The following is a 19,500-nucleotide window of genomic DNA, read 5'->3' on the forward strand; positions in this document are numbered from 1 at the left end:
TCGATTATCACGGGAGGCCATACTCACGATAATGCGAGTGAGGCCTTTTCCCTATGCACGCGGAGGAGTTGATTCGGTACGTTCATAAGACTAGTCGAGTCGAAGTTCGAGGACTAATATTGTTATGCAGTTGCTAGATTATAATTCTGCCCAAGTTGCGATTGTCTCATTCTCCACTCGAATCCTTACACCTCTCAAGGAGATAGAAGGAGACAAAAAAAAAAAAGGGTCTAATTTCGATGAATAGGAAAAGCAGATATCTGGTGCGCGAATTCATACTATTTTTTCTCGTGATTGCTTAAATTAAAAGTTCAAAGGCGGCATCGACAAAAAAAAAAAAGAAGAAGGAAAAGCCGGTAGGGACCAAAATCTCTTTTTTACTTTTAATTCCGTACGGAAAATGGGCAACAAAATATTTGGCAACATATATTCACACAGATCCTTGCCAAAAATCTCGTTCTACTATTTTTAGTTATTATTTCATATGGAAAATAGCGCACCAAAATACGTGGCAAAATATTCACGCAGATCCTCACCCCCCCCAAAAAAAAAAAAAAGAAAGAGAAAAGGGGGCCACGACGTTGAAAAAGGGGAAATAAATATCGAAATTTTGAATTTCGCCAAAGGAAAAGAGTGGCGAATTAATTAATTAATAAAAAAAAAGAGGAAATTTTGCCCAAAGCAATATTCTCTCTCTCTCTCTCCTCCGAATTTCGGGAATTTAGTGAGAGAGAGAGAGAGAGAGAGGGAGGAGAGAGAGAGAGGCAGCTTCCTCCCCCACCCCTTCCCTTCCCTTCCCTTCTCCCCTTTTCCATTTCCTTTTTCGCTTCGCTTCGCTCTCCCCTTCTTCTTCCTCCTCCTCCTCCTCCTCCTGCGCTGCCGCTACCGCTAACGTCTCCCCCCCACGCGCCCCCCGTCACTCCTCCTCCCCCGGCCGTCGCCGCCGCCGCCGCCGACGAAGCCATTGCTATCGGCTCCCCCTCCTTCTCCCTCCATTCCTCTCGCTCAAGGCTCCCCTCCTTTCCTCCGTATCCTCTCGGGAAAATAAAAAGAAACAGAAAGCTTCTTTCCATCTCTCTGTAGGGTTCTTCGAGCTGGATTCCCTATCCTTCCTCCAGCGCATCTCCCTCCGCCGCTGGTTCAGCGGCTTCGTCGATTAGCGCCGCCGCCGCCGCCCCCCCCCCGTCCCCCTCCTCTTCCTTCCCCATCTTCGCCTGAACCCTAAGCCGCCGCCGCCGCCATCGCGATTGGGTAGGGCCCCCCTCTGGATTCCGGGTGGGTTTTTACGGTTGGTGCTGTGGAGGGGGATTGGTCTCGAGATTGATGGCATTGGGCGATTTGATGGCGTCCCGGTTCTCTCAGTCGTCCGTGGTGTCCGACGGGTCGAACCACCTGGACCACTACGTCCCTTCCTCCAGCAACGACGATGGCGATTTCGGCGCCAGCAACCTCTCCTACCTCCCCCAGAATGTCGTCCTGTGCGAGCTCCGGCACGACGCCTTCGAGGCCTGCGTCCCCTGCGGCCCCTCCGACAGCGGCTTGGTCTCCAAGTGGCGGCCTAAGGACCGGGTAAAACCCCTTCTGGACGTTTGCTTGGTCGTCGATGATGTAGATTGTTGTTGAGGTTGTGAATGAGCGCGGGCTGTCTCATCGCATTGCTGCCCGGTGAACTGGTTTTTTTCTTTTGTCGTTGTTGCGATTTTCGCGACATGGTGCTGTTCAAGTCGAGTGATTTGCTTTTCACGTGTTTATGTATGTATAGTTTGTATCGCGTTTTTTTGATTGGTAAGAGATGGCCCGGGGCAAAGAGGGATGAATTATCAATTGGGGATTTGGGGAAGCTAAGGCTAGCATTTAGTTCTACTAGAACTGGGTGCCACACGGGCCTTACCCTGGCTAACAGCTGACCGGAAATGTTCTCAATGTACCCTTCTCTGAACATGAATTTCTGGGCACAGTGATCTTCTGAAGTTAGCTGAGAAGCCATCTGGCGATCAAACTTTCAGTTGTAGACTGCTTTCTGTCATTATGATTGAAAAAATGGTTCTTTTGTTTGGATATACAGAAGTATTATAGTGCATTGTCCGTAGGCTCTCCTGCCATTCATTCCATTTTTTGATGGGTTAGAATTGCCAGGAATGTTCCTTGTGCTTTTTTATTTGATTCCACACGAATCCAAAAAAACAGACATGTTGGAATTGATCGATTCAAAAAGCATCTGCCTATAAGGCATGCAATTTGTGGGATATGTATTCGTATATACCAATGGCATAGTTGCGATATTCTCTGGCATAGATTTACTTAGGTATCGATTTTAACGATAAGTCAATATAGCTCTTTAGCTCTAATGCATGCAGCAGAGTAGCAAATGACTATGACTAGAAATCTAGAGAGCCATTTAAAATGCCTATGAAACCTTGCATTGTCTTGGAGGATCTTTTTGGCTCATCTAGTCGGGCAAATCTCTCTAGTCATTCTGCTTTGAAGCAATTGTCTTAATAGCATGGTGAATTGTGTTTAGCTGGAGCTTTTAAGGCGAGTAAGTAAATTGAAATTTTAGCTGCCTTGTGTGATATGAACAAGCGAAGCTAATCCTTATCTAGCAAATTATTTGCTAACACACTTATGGCTTTCATGGCGGTGGATATAGTGATTTTAGAACTATTTATCTCCACCTGTTAATGAAATGGTGTTAATATTTGACAAGTGATAAGGGTTAAATTACATTGAGGAGGAGCACTCTTATCCTCTGATGTTGTTTGTGCATGTCTATTTTTTTTCCTTTCGATTTTGTTGGGTTGGGGGGTCGCAGTGCTCGTGCTTCCCGAGTCCCAACTTCTGGGGTTGCATTTGCTCTTAGTTCCTGATGAGGTGCACGGCACAATAGCAAACGGGCTGTATGAAGTGAAACACTGAGAATCATTCATTTGATTTTGATTGAAACAGTGATATGTCTACTTTGTTACTTTAAGTATGATATGATCCACATCAATCAAAGCTAAAGTTATTGCAAAAAAAAATTCTTATATAAGGTGTTGGGCTCTCTTAAGGTGTAGAGATAAAACGATATCATTGTGGCATGGAGTATTATCATGAGTCATTGCTACGATTAATCTTATCTTGTTAAGATATCCTTGCTTGAATGGCTTTTTTTTTCTTTTCGTTGTTAGAGGAATGGCTTCTCTCCTTTTCAATCATAGAGAAGATGATATTCTTCATGTCTCCTTTCGTTGAGAGATACGGCAGTGTCCCTGCATTTTTTTACATGTCCAATAGTGCTTTTTACAAACCACTCTAATTTTTTTTTATTTAATTCCTCTGAGTTGGCTGTTGAGAAAGTAGTCTAAGGAAACTCGTTGATAAGAAATGTAAATTTTAAAGAGGTAGAATTCAAAGTAAGTGATGATGCTAGTTTGGCGAATGAGATGTTTCTAATGGTTTGTTGCTTGCTCTGCAGATGAAAACAGGATGCGTAGCTATTGTCTTATGTTTAAACATAAGTGTTGATCCACCTGATGTAATTAAGATATCTCCTTGTGCCAGAATGGAATGCTGGATAGGTAGATCATTTTCTCTCGTGCTTGGAATTCTTTTCTGTTTTTACATCATCTGCTTGCTTAAATTGTTGCATCATAATCTTCTGTGTGGGCGTATGTTGTTTTCTTAAATTGAGAACTGGTGCTTCTTTTTCCTATATCTGGACATACTTCCTGGCATATGATCCTCGGTTCAGTCTTAATTTTTAATCAATTGAAATCAGAGTTTTTAATTGGATAATATTCAAACTATCTCTTTATTCAGCGATTGTGAATTGCTCCTTTTCCGTCTTACTGATGGCAGGCACATGGAGATTATGGTTGTAGTTTTTACTTTTAATAACATTTTTTAATTATTCTTTTGTCTTGGATTTATTTCCCTTGTTAGATCCATTTTCCATGCAACCTCGAAAAGCTATTGAATCAATTGGAGAAGCTTTGAAAAAACAGTATGAAAGGTGGCAACCAAAGGTGACATTTCTTTAACCCTTTTCAAACAATTATCTCTTAATTTGTTTTATGGAGTTCATATAATAACTTCATTCTTGCAATCCGAGCAGGCTTCATATAAGGAGAAACTTGATCCTACCGTTGATGAAGTAAAGAAACTCTGTACGACGTGTCGCAGATATGCCAAGTCCGAGAGAGTTTTGTTTCATTACAATGGTCATGGTGTACCAAAACCAACTACGAACGGTGAAATCTGGGTCTTTAATAAGGTAATATTTTATTTTTCTTGGCTTTTTTTGCCATTTTGTTGAAATTATACCTTATGCATCATGGTTGGACTGGCTGCTTATGCGGTTTTAGAAATTAATAGTCACGTGTGATTGGATTTCTTTTACATGTTCTATTGTGCCCAATTTTGCAGAGTTATACACAGTATATTCCCCTACCGATCGGTGAACTTGATTCTTGGTTGAAGACACCATCGATATACGTCTTCGATTGCTCTGCTGCTGGTTTGATAGTCAATGCATTTATAGAGGTACTCAAAGATGGGTATGCTTTAAGCTGTGATTGTTAAAACAAATTTAGCCTTCTCGAGATTGTTATATTGTTCATCATATATTTTTTGGACTTCGCAATGACTAGACATTGGTAATTCCATGGTAGCCTAATGACTGGGGTGGTGCTAGCTCCAGTGGATCTGCAAGGGATTGCATTATTCTGGCGGCCTGTGAAGCGCATGAGACCCTCCCTCAGAGTGCTGAATTTCCTGCTGATGTCTTTACGTCTTGCCTCACCACACCCATTAAGATGGCTTTAAGATGGTGAAACCTAGTTCCTTACATATTACTTACATATTACTGTTTTGAATTTGATCTCACTCATTTTTGTGCGTTTAACAGTTTATGTTATTAGCCTTCAGTTATGTGCTGTACCTGGGTTTTTTCATGTGATGTTGCTTTGCGCTTCATTGGCTTATTTAAAATAGCAGCAAATAGTCGTTTTCACCAATGACTTGAAATAGGTATATATTGCATTTTCTAGAACCAGGGGACATGCTCCAGTTTATATGTGCTGGGTTTTACATAGGTACTTCAGTAACTAGGACAATCTCCGGTCAATTGACGCATATGCATGCTGCTGCTCTTCTTTGCTGTGGATGTGGAGGTTCATATGCTTAAGTTTATAAAGTGATATAGCTTTTGCCACGATAATTTGTCGTTATAGATGTTCTGCCTAGCTTCCTCTATGATTTTATATGCCAATTGTGTAGTTGAAGCTTGGCTATATGATCCATCTAAAATTGTTAATTTGACATTCATTCTGAGAAAACTCTTGCTCTCAATATTTGGCTGTCAGGTTCTGTACTAGATCACTTCTACGGGAGTCCCTTGATTATTCTCTGATTGATAAAATTCCTGGTCGCCCAAATGATCGCAAGACACCTCTGGGAGAACTGAATTGGATTTTTACTGCAGTGACTGACACTATTGCTTGGAATGTTCTCCCTCATGGTAGCACACTATTTACTTTTTGTACTTAATTTGTGGAGCTTTTTTAATTTTCTTATTTTGATCAATTGCGTTTTTCCTCCACCACTAGTCAATATTTATTGTTGTGCTGCAGATCTCTTTCAAAGATTGTTCAGACAAGACCTTTTGGTAGCCAGTTTGTACCGAAATTTTTTACTTGCTGAAAGAATTATGCGTTCAGCAAACTGTTCACCAATTTCTCACCCAGCACTGCCACCGACGCATCAGCACCATATGTGGTACTGCAATTTCTTTCATCATCAAGTGGATTCATGTTGAAGATATATTACTGATTTTCTTGTTGTTGGTATGTAGGGATGCATGGGACATGGCTGCTGAAATCTGCCTATCGCAGCTTCCATCTCTGGTAGAGGATTCTGGTGCAGAATTCCAGGTTGATACTTTTACTTTTTTCCTTCGAATTGCTCGATCTCACTCATGGTCTATCCTCAAGTAACATTGTTCGGCGTTCTCGCAGCCAAGCCCTTTTTTCACTGAACAGCTAACAGCATTTGAGGTATGGCTTGATCATGGGTCCGAACATAAAAAACCACCGGAGCAGTTGCCTATTGTCCTTCAGGTATGATATTACTTGTTATAGTTTGCAGTCATTCTTTGACCATGTCACAGTTATTGTTCTCTTGCTCCACAATTCTTCACTTTTTTTGTTTACTTTTAACGGTTAAAATGGTTAATATAACATGATGCTTATCAAGTTTAAGCTTCCTTGTTCAAGTTGTGCTTTCGGTTGATCAGTCCGTGTAACTGAGGTATCTATGTGTAATTTTAGGTTCTGCTCAGCCAGAGTCATCGATTTCGGGCACTTGTTCTCCTCGGAAGGTTCCTTGACATGGGACCTTGGGCTGTGGATCTGGTAATAATGGTAGTTTTGGTTTTGTGTTCTACCTTTGTTATACATCCTGCTACTTTTAACTGTAGTTTTCAAAAAAACTTCCTCATAGGCCTTGTCAGTTGGGATATTTCCATATGTTCTTAAGCTGTTGCAGACCACAACCCCAGAACTGCGGCAGATTCTTGTATTTATTTGGACAAAAATTCTTGCGCTTGACAAGGTAATGATGATAGCATATGTTGTTGAACTGCATAACATTAGACATGTTTGGCTGGCATGCTATATTTTGATCTTGTTCCTTGTGTATAACGTGTTGGAGTGTACTGCTTGGTCCGTCGCATTCTTTTGTGGAAATTGGATGGTTTTGCGAGGGTGTTTGGTGCGACGGCAGTGTCCAAAGTTAGATGAATCTCGATTTGACAATTGAGCCTCGGGTTGTCCAGACTCAAAAGAGTAGTTTTTCTCAAAGAGGTGCATAACTTAGTGTATTGAGACTGTTTTTCATCGTGAAAGGAAATAATGATGCTATTTATCTTAATTCATTGTATATATCAATTGATTTGCCATAGTGGAAGAGGAGTGCAATGTCTGTTCTGTCTTTGGAGTCTTTGTTTCTCTATGATCCTAGATGTAAATCTTTTGGATATTTCATTGAGCACTAAATAGCAATGGTACAGAATGTGAGTATATGGTCCTTTGGAGAGAGATATTTTGTTTAGGAGAAAGGGACCATATATTGAGTAAAAGGAAAAAATAATTTGGTTCTAATTCAATGACCATTTGAGTATAAGTAAAAGTAGAATATGGTTCTAATTCAATGACTATTTGAGAGTATGCTGTTTTCATTAGGAATTCCTTAATGATTTAGTGTTGTGTTATTCTGAATGGCCTATATGTTTTTGCTTGTGCAATGATAGTCATGTCAGGTGGATTTAGTAAAGGATGGAGGGCACACATACTTCATCAGGTTTCTCGACAGTATGGAAGCGTATCCTGAGCAGCGTGCGATGGCCGCCTTTGTATTGGCCGTGATTGTGGATGGTCATCGAAGGGGTCAGGAAGCATGTATCGAAGCAGGTCTTATCCATGTCTGCTTGAAGCACCTACAGGGTCCAAATCCAAATGACACGCAGACTGATCCGTTGTTCCTTCAATGGCTCTCTCTTTGTCTGGGAAAGGTTTGGGAGGATTTTACGGAAGCCCAAATGATTGGTTTGGAGGCAAATGCCCCTGCTATATTTGATCCTCTATTGTCCGAGCCCCAACCTGAGGTCTATATTTAGCTTTATCATTTAAATCCTGACAGGATCATTCCTGCCTGTTGTATGATGTAAAGGAAATTAGCTTTCTCAATTCTCTATTTTAAATTTCAGGTCAGGGCTTCAGCTGTTTTTGCACTGGGTACCTTGCTTGATGTTGGGTTTGACTCAAGTACAGATAGTGTTATTGGAGACGAAGAGTATGATGATGATGAAAAGACTAGGACTGAGATTAGCATTGTCAAAAGCCTCTTGAGAGTTGTTTCAGATGGCAGCCCACTGGTGAGGGCAGAGGTCGCTGTAGGTTTGTGATCTGCCTTTTATGCTCCTTTCTTTTGTTTTCTAAGATTCTATTTAATACAGCAAAATATGACACACTGAATTCAACTAATCTCTTGGTACAGGCTGGGATAAGGTGGTCATAGAACTTCTGGATCACTTAATGTTACAATCAGATTGATCATGTCCTGCTTCTGAGCATTAGATTATGTGTCTCTTGAGAAATTTCATATGTACAAAACTTTTTTTTTTCTACTTTTTGCCATAAATTTTGACAATTTCATGCAAATATATTGTTATACAGTTTCTATTAAAAAAACTATTATAAAAAAGATATTGTTCCATTATAGTCGGATGTAATTATTAGCTGTTGATACATGCTATCTTTTGATAAATGTATTATGCCTCATGCTTGAATTGCTCTTGCTGCTTTCTGTTTTAAAACCGTTTTCCTTATGACTTTAGAAGGTTAGCTTTAAGTTTTCCTCAAGTTACCTGCCGTTGTCATTGGCTACGCTTTGGTAATATTAAATGTTATGTTTCTTCACGCGTGCTTGGTACCGTCTTGTTTGGTCAGTTGGGAGAAACTATGCTTTAATAAGTATTTGTTTTTATTCTTTCAATCAGTCGAACTTTAAATTGTATATCATGGGCATTACTTGGGCATATGTACCCAGGCTATGGTTTTACTCATGGGAATGCAACTTTTTAGTCATAATCTTGCACATCTTAATGATTTAATGCATGTAATAAGAAGCATATGAAAGCATTTTGGAAGCATTATGGTGTTTTGCCTATGTATCAAGCATGCCATAGCATCTATGATCTTTCTCAAAATCTTCAATTACTTTAACTGATCCATCTGAATTATTCTATTACCACCTTCTAGTCTGCAAAGCTAAAATTATGTTCATTTTGGTTATTTCATGATCTGTTATTACTTTTTATCGCGCAACTTGACAGAAGTTGTTAGGAGGACGATTGTTCAAGGTGATCTGTCATTTTACTTTTACCCTAGGACTACCAACTCTTGCACGTGCACCATTGTGTTTTATATGTTCCATATTTCGTACCTTTCCCTTTTGACCACCCTCTTCTCTTCCAGCTATGCTCCTAAACGGGAGTTCTAATAGTTTATCTTGTCTCTCAGATGAAATTTCTTTAATTGGGGACTTTCCTGCATTTCTGTGGATTATATTTCTTCACTGGACTGAATCTGAACTGTTTAATTGAACAGCCTTGGGACGGTTTGCTTTTGGTCACAACAAGCATCTTAAGGCAATTGCTGCTGCCTGCTGGAAACCTCAGTCTAATTCTTTGCTGACTTCTTTACCTTCATTGGCACAAATAAAAGGCACAGGCAGTGGATGTAATACGCCAAACCAGCTTGGAAGTATAGTTTCATCTCAAATTGGTCCCATACTTAGAGTTGGCAATGATAATACATCGGTTCGGGATAGTAGGGTCTCATCTAGCAGCCCTCTTGTTGCATCTGGAGTTATGCATGGATCTCCTTTATCGGATGATTCATCTCAGCACTCTGATTCTGCAATAGTCAATGATGGTGTGAGCAATGGTATTGTCCACAGTTTCATGCCAAAACCACTTGATAATGCTATGTATTCCCAATGCATAGTGGCTATGTGCACTTTGGCAAAGGATCCGTCACCACGGATAGCAAATCTTGGCAGACGTGTGCTTTCTATTATCGGCATTGAGCAAGTAGTGACAAAATCCTTAAAAACCTCTGGCAATAATGTGCGGCCTGGTGAAACTCTAGCAGGGACCCCTAGTCTTGCTGGTCTAGCGCGGTCCTCTTCATGGTTCGACATGCACACAACAGGTAATTTCTACTTAGCTCCAAGTCTTTCCTATTCTTTTCACAAAGAGAAATGAAGTGCTTCCTCTCTTTTTTGATTACTTATAATGGACCCCACTTTTTGTTGTGTGGCTGCATATATTATCTTGAGTTGCAAGTTTGATAGTTTGTCTTCCTTTCTTTAAATCTGCTATCCCCTCCTTGATATTAAGCTATCATTTGCAGGTCACTTACCATTAACATTCAGAACTCCTCCTGTTAGCCCTCCTCGGCCAAGTTATTTAGCAGGAATGCGAAGAGTTTACTCTTTGGAGTTCAGGCCATATTTGATGAGTTCTCCGGAATCTGGCTTAGCTGATGCTGTTTTAGCTTCTGGAGGAACTCCAGGGGGTCCAGAGCGCAGTTTCCTTCCGCAATCAACTATTTATAACTGGAGTTGTGGCCACTTCTCCAAGCCAATTCTTACTGCAGCTGATGATTGTGAAGAAATATCAGCTAGAAGGGAAGAGAGGGAGAAATTTGCACTTGAGCACATCACTAAATGCCAACATTCTTGTGAGTCTTCAACATTTTCCTTCTATTCTTTTCTGTCATAAATTGTGAGTCCCTTACCTTTTTTTAGTTTCTTCTCATTTGCTCTCTTGACTTTCAGCTGTCTGTAAGCTCAATAACCAAATTGCTAGCTGGGATACCAGATTTGAGACGGGGACGAAAGCGGCCTTGTTGCAACCATTTTCACCCGTTGTAGTTGCTGCAGATGAGAATGAACGCATTAGGTATACCATGTTCTGTTTTATGATTTCACTCATCAGGGTTTGCATTAGCTATTCCATTTCAAAAGTATTTTTGGAGCTCAGCAAACCGGTTTGAACTTTTTGTTATATGTGGAATTTCCATGCAGATGTCCTAAGAGCTCTTCAAATGCATTTCGAGGCATCATATCTTTTTAATTTCCTAATATTCTATAATGCAGATGATACCCTTTAAAGTTCAATACTGAAAATGATCATTAAAGTTAGCTAACTCTGCGTCATGTGGACAGTTTATGTATTTATGCCTAAAGAAATGTGTTTTCCTTATCTTAAAGGCTTTTCAAAAATTCATTTTCCAGGATATGGAATTATGAGGATGCCACGCTTCTAAACGGCTTTGATAATCACGACCTCCCGGATAAGGGAATATCTAAGCTGTGCCTTCTGAATGAGCTCGATGACAGTTTGCTCCTTGTCGCTTCATGTAACTATCCTCTTTAAGTTGGTTATAATGGGTGGAAAGAGTTTACATTGTAATGGAGAGGAAAATCTTTTTTTGTGTAGGTGATGGAAATATTCGAATATGGAGAGATTATGCCTTGAAAGGCAAGCAAAGGCTTGTCACAGCATTCTCTTCAATTCAAGGACATAAACCAGGTGTTCGGAGTTTGAATGCGGTGGTGGACTGGCAACAGCAGTCTGGATATCTGGTACTGGCTTAGGATGTCCGTAGTAGTATGTTCTTGGTGGGTTTTCTGACTTTATGTTACCAAATGTTGACATATTCTTTTATCACCTTTTTGTCTTTATCACCAGTATGCTTCGGGTGAGATATCATCCATCACGGTCTGGGATCTTGATAAGGAGCAGCTTGTCAATTCTATTGTAACTGCTTCAGAATGTAGTGTCTCTGCGCTGGTGAGTTCTACCTCGTCCATAATCTAACTTAATTATTGAAGTAAAAGATGTATGGATCTATATACTTGCCAGATTTGCTGTTCTCCCCAACTTTCGGAAACTGTACTCTTCAGTTTGGTAGTGATGTGACCAAGTATCCACCATTGGGACTCGTCATTAGAGTGGAAATGGTTAAATTCAAACATGTAACATTTGGTCTTTTAATTTATTGCGTCACTTTTTGTTTTATCCTCAATTGATTAATGGGTATGCTATCTGAAGTTCCTGCACACTTTAGTCTTTCCTAAAAAACTTTTTATGCTGGAAATCTCTATGTTTGTTTCTTGAAACTTAAGTGGCTACTTGTGGAAATTGTCACTGTAGGTTTCTTAATGGATACTAAGACTGAAAGTGTACTGCTTTTCTGTCCTTGCGTTGTAGTCTTTGTTCTTCAATGCATGGAAACATTTTGCTATCGAGAGAGGAAAGATTTGAGGTGGATGGATGTGATATGATCTTGCCTGCAGTCTCTCATTCCTGACATTCCTGATCATTGTGGCATGTTGTCTGTGATGCCATCCTTGCATCGAGTTCTGTATAGTTAGCTACTTCTCTTTGAAAATTTGTTTTGCTGATGTTGTCACTCAGTATACTTGTGTTTTACGTAAGAATATACCTGTTTTACACTCTTGTTATGCGTTGTTTCGCTTGCCCCGTCTTATATATTTTCTCTAACTTTTTATATGTATACTCTGTTACATATGCAGTCTGCCTCCCAAGTGCGTGGGGATCTTCATGCTGCAGGATTTGTGGACGGATCGGTCAGACTTTATGATGTACGAGCACCTGAAATGTATGTATTGTTGTTATAGCATGATGCAAACGTTTGTCTCAATTTGGCACACCGCTTCTGAGCATGAACCTTCCTTAAGATGTGTATTGATACACTTCACTTGATAAACTCACCTGCCTTTGACTAGTGTGGTCATATTCATCTTAGGACTGGCAATTCGTGTTAGTGTCTAATAATCGTGTTTGTAATTCGTGTCAATGCACATTGGTCTAGTATGTCTTGAATTTGATTCTACATGTCAAATTTAAATTTGTGTCAATTCGTGTCAACATATACATTTAGCATGTCGTGTCACGTCTAGTCATTTTTGGGTTTTTCTGTCTGTAATTCGTGTTTTCCCTCATTTCATGTTCATGCTGTGCAAATGGGTCGTGTGCAGCATTACCAGCTCCTTACTCCCTCTTTCTTTAGACGTTTAAGTATCATGCATTCTTAGGGGCTTTTGATTGCCTGGGATAACCTGCTTGGTTTTTAGGCTCGTTTCTGCTATGCGACCGCACACAAAGGAAGTAGAAAAGGTTGTGGGAATTGGCTTTCAACCGGGACTTGACTCAGCAAAGGTAACTAGATTATCCATCAGTATCTTTCTGCCAGCCATATATATGTGTTTTTTTCTTCTCTTATCCCTTTTCTTTTGTTGAAGCATAAGTAGTTGCTATTTGAAATGTGAAAAGTTATGTTTATATTAGAACAAAGGCTTTGACCCAAAAAAAAAAAAAAAGAATAAAGGCGATTCAAGACACTTAAGTTATTTTCGGTCTTTCTGCAACAATGGAAGGAGAGCCATACTGCGATTGCACGGAAAAGAAAAAGGCTAGTGAATTTGCTGATTTGTGTCCTCGCATGAATTTGGGCATTTTTCTCTTTTAATACTGTTCTACCTTTCCTTTTGTCCAGTGGTGATTGGATGGATGGTCGTGTGTCACGTGATTGTGGCTATAATTAAAGAGAGACATCGCCATTTTGAATGGTCTTTAATTTAAATTATTTTCAGATTGTCAGTGCCTCACAGGCTGGAGAGATTCAGTTCCTTGATGTCAGATACTCTGGGGCACCCTACCTAACTATAAATGCTCACAGAGGATGTCTTACTGCTTTAGCTGTCCATAGGCATGCTCCAATCATTGCCAGTGGCTCAGCTGAACAGCGCATTAAAGTCTTTAGCCTTGACGGTCAACCACTCGGCACCATCCGTTACTACCCAACTTTCATGGCCCAGAAGATCGGTTCAGTGAGCTGCCTGACTTTCCATCCGTACCAAGTGCTACTTGCTGCTGGAGCTGCTGATGCTTGCGTATCGATATATGCTGATGAAAACTCACAAGGAAGATAGATGCACATTCTCTCTCTTTTGGGTGGCACTGCAAGTGCTTTGAGTTTGGTTGATGTGTCACACTGATGCTGCTGCTCTTTCGGTGTGAATTGATGATCAAACAGTCACATCTCTGTACAGAGTCTCCCGAAGGTTCACTGTGAAGATCCCGCCTTATCTCGGTTCTCGTGTAGACTGGTCAGGTGTGGAGTTGCATGCTACGTATTCTTTAGCCTCATGGAGTGTCAAAGATGGTCAGCGTCCTGCATATGATGGGGGCTTTGGCAAATAATCGGTTATACCCGTAAATGCCTGTAAATATCCCTCTCCTTTTTCGTCTTCTCCTCTCCTCGTGTGTCCAATTTTTCTCTTATTAATCTTCTTCTCTTGTTTAATCTGTAAAAGCAATGAAATGTGATGATTCTAATTTAGTTGTTGCAAAATGAAATGGGTGGTTTGCTCCTGTCAATTTGGGGCTTTAACTCATCTTTCTCCCTTTTTGTGTCGTTCTCATTGTCTAAGCTCGATGCGATTACAGTCCACCAGGTGAAAGATCAAAGAATATATCATTCGTAAGAATGCGGTTTTTCTATTATCTGAATCAGTATTGATTGCACTTGTAAATAGATGGCCAAGTGACATGTTCAACTTATCCGATCGTCCGCATCCTTGTCAATGCTCGTTGCCTCAGCACGCAAATATTTGCTTGCTTTTAACCTCGTAATTGCATGTCACTCAAGAGTGATGAACTAATTGTTCAATTCAACTCAATTGTGCATGTGTGATATGTGATTGATGTTAGGTTGTCATGCTCGAAAATGCAGGCGTAATGGTTGGGAACTCTTGTAATTCGTAGTTACGACGGCAATGCGTTCGTAAATTAATTGGGTAAATAGATGGTTTTAGGCTATTGCAACTCCATGCCATACTGAGTCTCCTCTTGGCTTAAGGTTCAGCTTCTGCCCGTGGGTAAATGTCTTTGTTATGTCTGCATATCTTATGTATGTCCAAGCATCAAACGATGTTGATGCACCAATACACAGGAGCAAAGTATTTGATGCGCCGCTCACATGACCGACGCGGCGCAATCGGTTTTGTGATATAGCTGCTAAGTGTTAAAAGCTTGTGGAAAGAATTCTACCAATTGATGAAATGCAAATCGCATCCGGTCAATAAAAGGAAGGCACACAAAAAGCTAAGGGTGAGTACAAGCAAAGGAGTGCTTTGCCACGAATGCGTCTTCGTTGATCTCTTCAAGGATCACCACAAGAGCAACAATGAGAGCATAATCTACATTAGGATACACCGTTATGCCGAACGTGTCCTTTCCGAGCACAACGCTTTGCGCCTTGTGATCCTTATGCATCTACAGAAAAACAAAACACGGTTAGCAAGCGCCGCGTATTCTTCGTACATCACACGACCCATACAAAAGCTCCCAATCAATTCAATCTTACTTGAGCAATGACTGTAGTGCTATTTCCAGCATATATAGTGCATGATCGTTCCAACCAGCTCCCTTTGACCTTGAAGTCACAAGTTTCTTCTCTGGTGTTGGCTGCTAGGAACACATCTAGCTCTGTCCCATGAGTTCGCATTAGCGATGATTTCTTGGCCATGAATATTAAATCGCCGGAGCTGGAGCTATCGCCTCTGTAAGCTTGCCATCTCCTATGAGCAGTCAAAATCTGATCGACCAGACAATCTAAACTGTAACTATTCAACAATTAAAAAGAAAAAAGAAAAATCATCATCTATTGCCGAGTCGACGATCATCAACTATATAGTCAAAACTTTTTAGCATGAAAATGCTTCGACAACATGGAAAGTATCTTCTGGGAGAGGACTGACGAATTTCAGTGTCAAACAATTGGGAAGAGATTTTGTAATTCGTATATATCGTGGAGTAAAATAATGAGATGCTTGGACAATGCGTTGCATAAATAAACGAACATGAACGTCAACCAAAAACATTATTTATGAAGGAAAAAAGTCCAGCAGGAGCTAAACTTCAGTGATTAATCAACCTTCTGTTGGAGGGAAACGACGGCATTGCTCGCGGCGTCGTTCAAGACAAGGTGTTCGTGGGCGCTAACGAAGGAACCCTTGACTCTGAACACGACGTTGCCATTAACATCTGTGACCAAAAAGCGGCCTTCGGTGATGGCGACGAGTTTCCTCACAATGACAAGATCGACCACATAAGGCATACAAAATTTCCGGCTCACGACAGCCACCGGGTTTGCTAACGGAGGATAGGTTGTCTCGGAGGCCATCATCAGAGACCGATCGTTCATTTTTCTTTCTTTTTCTGTTTGAATGTCGCAAGAGAAAATGGATCGAGTGATGGTCTTCAAGCCCTCTCCTTTTGAGGAACTTGTGCTCTGAGCAGTTTCTTGATCTATCGGATAGCGAATCGTGCGGTTCTAACACATTGGTGTCGCATTCGGGATGCAATAAGGATGTTTGCTCTCAGTTGTAATTTCATATTTATCCTTCTTTGCTTTCCATCTTTTGAACTTCAAGATGTCTTTTTAAAGTAAAGCATACTTGTTTGCAGAGATTTAAGGTCGAACGTGAATCTATATTAAGGTTCTTTTTGTTGCCAATTCAGCAAATTCTAACGAAATAGAGCATGTTTCTGAATGATGAATTTTGAATTTTGATATCTGAACCATTTCTATATTGATAATTCATTTTAACATCATCATGGTCACATAGGCGCACAACAATTTATCATTAGCAATGCATCTTACAGCTCACGGATCCTCCGATTATTGCGTGATCGGAACAATGCGATCATGAGATTGGATTCGACCAACATCTCGAATTATTCCATTACAGGCACACCCCTATATAACGTGACCTCCCAAAAGAAGGCCGACAAGGGCTTAGGATCAACCCTCGTCTTGGTCCTCCTTGTTGATTCCGTCCAGGATCACGATGAGCGCCGTGACGAATGCATAGTCGACATTCGGGTACACTGTCACCATGAATTTGTCCTTCCCGAGCAAGACACTCTGGACAGAGTGCTTCTTGTGCATCTGCAATATCAAATGAAACAAGTCATGCTCAAGACTCCGATAAGTTCGTCAAGACTGGATCTGGCTTACCAATCACTCCGTGTTTATCTGGCCGGCTAACAAAGCAACAAGATCTTGAAAGAGTCAAAACTATGTTAAAATAACGATACAAACTATATTGCCGAGTGGTAAATTTGATCAACGACATACTTGGGCAACTACGTTGTTGGATTCTCCGGCGTAAACGACGCAGGATCGTTCGAACCAGCTCCCTTCGATCCTGAAATCGCAGACGTGCTCGTTGGTGGTGTTGGTGGACAGGAACACATGGAGTTTAGTCTTCAACTGGATCATCGAAGAGCGCTTCACCGTGAACATCAGATCTTTCGGGTCCGTGCTCTCTCCTCTGAAAGCTTGCCATCTATCGTGCGCGCTCATGATCTGCAAACGAAACCATGGGCATGAAGATAAACGTCGAAGGACCACATCGTCCAAAGATGAGGCGGGTCGTCCGCGTGCAATTCTGCTGTGCAGATGTTGTATGCCTACCGATACTGGCATAAGAGGTTCGACCCACAAATGCTGCGAAAGAATGAAGTCCAAAGCGACAAGCAAAGTATGTCAAACCTTCTCGGTCAGAGTCACGAGCGGGTTCCCGGCGGCGTCGATCAGGACACGGCGGTCGTGGATGCTGAAGAGGCGCCCTTTGACCTTGAAGAGGATGTTGTCGTTGACGTCGGTGACGACGAAGCTGCCGTCCGTCAGGGACATCACTTTCCTCACGATCGCGAGGTCCACCACCTGCGGAACGCAGTACTGGGGTCCGATTATCGCCGCCGATTGCGGCATCTGGCTGACCGGTTGCGACATCGTTCTGTCTTGTGTGTGAGAGAGAGAGAGAGAGAGATGTGTTTTGAAGCGACTCCGATGAATCTGATCCGATGAGGGTTCAAGACGTGTTTTATAGTTGTGAAAAGGAATATGATCAAGCTAGCGGAAGGGTGACGGCGCGGTTTGCACCACAAATTTTGCCAAAGAAACCAGACGACTTGCTTGTCCCGGTCTCCTAGGGTTATCATGAAGGAAAACCTCCCTCGGTGAAAAGATACCGAGGACTTCGGACCCCCACGTCCACGTCTGACTTTCTGCACTGCTCTGCTTTGCTCCCGCTACTCTTTCTCTTCTCTCAATGGAAATGAAAGAAATTTGGGAAAATGACACCGACGGTTCCTGAATTTTAGCTTAATGTATAATATATTTCCTAAATTTTAACTTCATATTTAATGTAGTTCATGAACTTTTAATTTATTTAATGTCATCTCTAAATTTTCGGTATATGTTTAATTTAGTCCCTGAATAATATGAAATTTTTTAATGTAAACCTTCCATTAATTCAAGTTCAGGGACTATATTGAACATTTTTATGTACTTTAGGGATTATATTGAATATGCACCAAAAGTCTAGGGACCATATTGAACAAATTAAAAGTTCAGGGACCACATTGGACATTAGGCTAAAGTCCAGGAATCCAATTGAACAAATTAAAAGTTCAGGGACCAAATTACATATTGTGCCAAAGTTCAAGGACTGTTAGTATTGTTATCCCAAAAAATAAATGAGTGAAAAACAGATAACTCAAATAAAGAACAGCAAAAATTGATGGATAAAATGAACAGTGGCCCATGATTTCCTTAAGCCGAGATTGAGTAGTCGATGATCCCAGCAACGCCGCGCATGGCGAGCGCGTCGGAGGAGAAGAGGTTGGGCTCGAGGAGAGGGCAGCCGTCGAGGTTGAAGTTAGAGGGAGAGCCGCCGGTTATAAGGATGGAGTTGTGGGCGGGAGGGTCGGCAGGCGAGAGCCTGTGCACAAGAGCTTGAGTGGTGAGAAGGCGAGGTGTTGAGGGACGTGGTTGTAGAGGAGAGAGAGGGTCCTTGGGGTGCGGAGACGGCAGCGTTGGTGCTGGCGGGTGACAAAGAGAGTGGCGCAGGCAGGGAGCATTGGAGTAAATTCAAAGACCCGAGCCCAAGTCGAGGACCAGCGCTCGGCCTTTGTGGGCCCAAGCCCGAGTGCCGGGGATCAAAGCTCGAGCATCGAGGACCCAAGCACGACATTTACGGACCCAGGCTTAGGTGCCAGGACCCATGGCACAGGCATGGGCACTAGGGCTTCAGGCCTAGCTTAATGGATTTGGGTGTGGGCGTTGGGGCACCTTGCCGGTCTTAGGCTCGGACTCGATGGATCTAGAACTAGGCGCCCCTAACTTGGTCCTGAACATTGGGGACTCGGGAATCAGCATTGGGGTTTTCGTGCCTAAGCGTATTGTTTCGGGTTCAAGCGCCAATACCTAATCATACTTTGGAAAATGTTATCCGATTTTTCAAAGAAATAAATCATTTTCCAGAATTTAAGAATAGGTTTTCCGTTAACTCATTTTCCTGCGTTAGTTTCCTAAGCGAACTAACGTCGGAAAATGAATTATTAGGAAAACATTTTCTTAAAAAACGATCGTTTTTATCACTTACAAAAAGGAACGAACGAAAAACATTTTCATTGTCAACAAAAATGTTTATAAGACCATTGACTAATTATTTTAAGCGATCATTTTTAGGAAAAAGCTTTCCAAATCAATCCTTTTTCGCGAAATAAATGAAGCAAGAGTGTCTAAAACTCTTCCTAGTAAATCGGACCAATCATATTTCATAAGAATCATTGAATTTACACTAGACTCCCCCTTTAAAAAGAACAAGACCAATCCGTTGATGTCCCGTTCTATTCAATCCAATACATCTATCTGTTAGCGAGTGTGAAGAAAGTTCAATACGTCCGAGAGGGTTAAACTCACCTTCAGTCGAAAGTTTAAGTCAAATCCAACGACGAATTAGATACTGTAAGCCTCGTTTCTCATCAGATTTGTTTAAAAGAATATCTCAAGT

The 19,500-nt window shown here is 41.3% G+C and overlaps 3 protein-coding genes across 3 annotated transcripts; 1 reads left to right on the top strand and 2 right to left on the bottom strand.

The window, feature by feature from the left end:
- Nucleotides 1–971: 971 nt before the first annotated feature.
- LOC115685875 (regulatory-associated protein of TOR 1) lies at nt 972–14,024 on the top strand. The gene is made up of 23 exons (XM_030611013.2): nt 972–1,569; nt 3,458–3,560; nt 3,925–4,007; nt 4,097–4,255; nt 4,408–4,524; nt 4,653–4,810; nt 5,346–5,500; nt 5,613–5,757; nt 5,834–5,912; nt 5,997–6,098; nt 6,309–6,392; nt 6,481–6,591; nt 7,289–7,642; nt 7,745–7,934; nt 9,147–9,752; nt 9,954–10,283; nt 10,381–10,504; nt 10,840–10,964; nt 11,045–11,190; nt 11,297–11,398; nt 12,145–12,230; nt 12,706–12,790; nt 13,225–14,024. Exons 1-23 carry the CDS (start codon nt 1,324–1,326, stop codon nt 13,561–13,563), a joined length of 4,029 nt encoding a protein of 1,342 aa, XP_030466873.2. The 5' UTR covers nt 972–1,323; the 3' UTR covers nt 13,564–14,024.
- A 648-nt stretch (nt 14,025–14,672) lies between these two features.
- Nucleotides 14,673–16,068, bottom strand: LOC115685878 (protein LURP-one-related 10-like). The gene is made up of 3 exons (XM_030611016.2): nt 15,570–16,068; nt 15,000–15,230; nt 14,673–14,908 (listed from the first exon to the last, which is right to left on the bottom strand). Exons 1-3 carry the CDS (start codon nt 15,837–15,839, stop codon nt 14,738–14,740), a joined length of 672 nt encoding a protein of 223 aa, XP_030466876.2. The 5' UTR covers nt 15,840–16,068; the 3' UTR covers nt 14,673–14,737.
- Nucleotides 16,069–16,202: 134 nt separating this feature from the next.
- LOC115685879 (protein LURP-one-related 15-like) lies at nt 16,203–17,489 on the bottom strand. Its single transcript, XM_030611017.2, has 3 exons — nt 17,193–17,489; nt 16,776–17,006; nt 16,203–16,586 (listed from the first exon to the last, which is right to left on the bottom strand). Exons 1-3 carry the CDS (start codon nt 17,433–17,435, stop codon nt 16,440–16,442), a joined length of 621 nt encoding a protein of 206 aa, XP_030466877.2. The 5' UTR covers nt 17,436–17,489; the 3' UTR covers nt 16,203–16,439.
- Nucleotides 17,490–19,500: the final 2,011 nt, after the last annotated feature.

Source organism: Syzygium oleosum, unplaced genomic scaffold, assembly GCF_021117445.2.
Source record: "Syzygium oleosum isolate NSW1041296 unplaced genomic scaffold, Sole_v2.1 Sole_v2.10, whole genome shotgun sequence".
Taxonomy (NCBI): Eukaryota; Viridiplantae; Streptophyta; class Magnoliopsida; order Myrtales; family Myrtaceae; genus Syzygium; species Syzygium oleosum.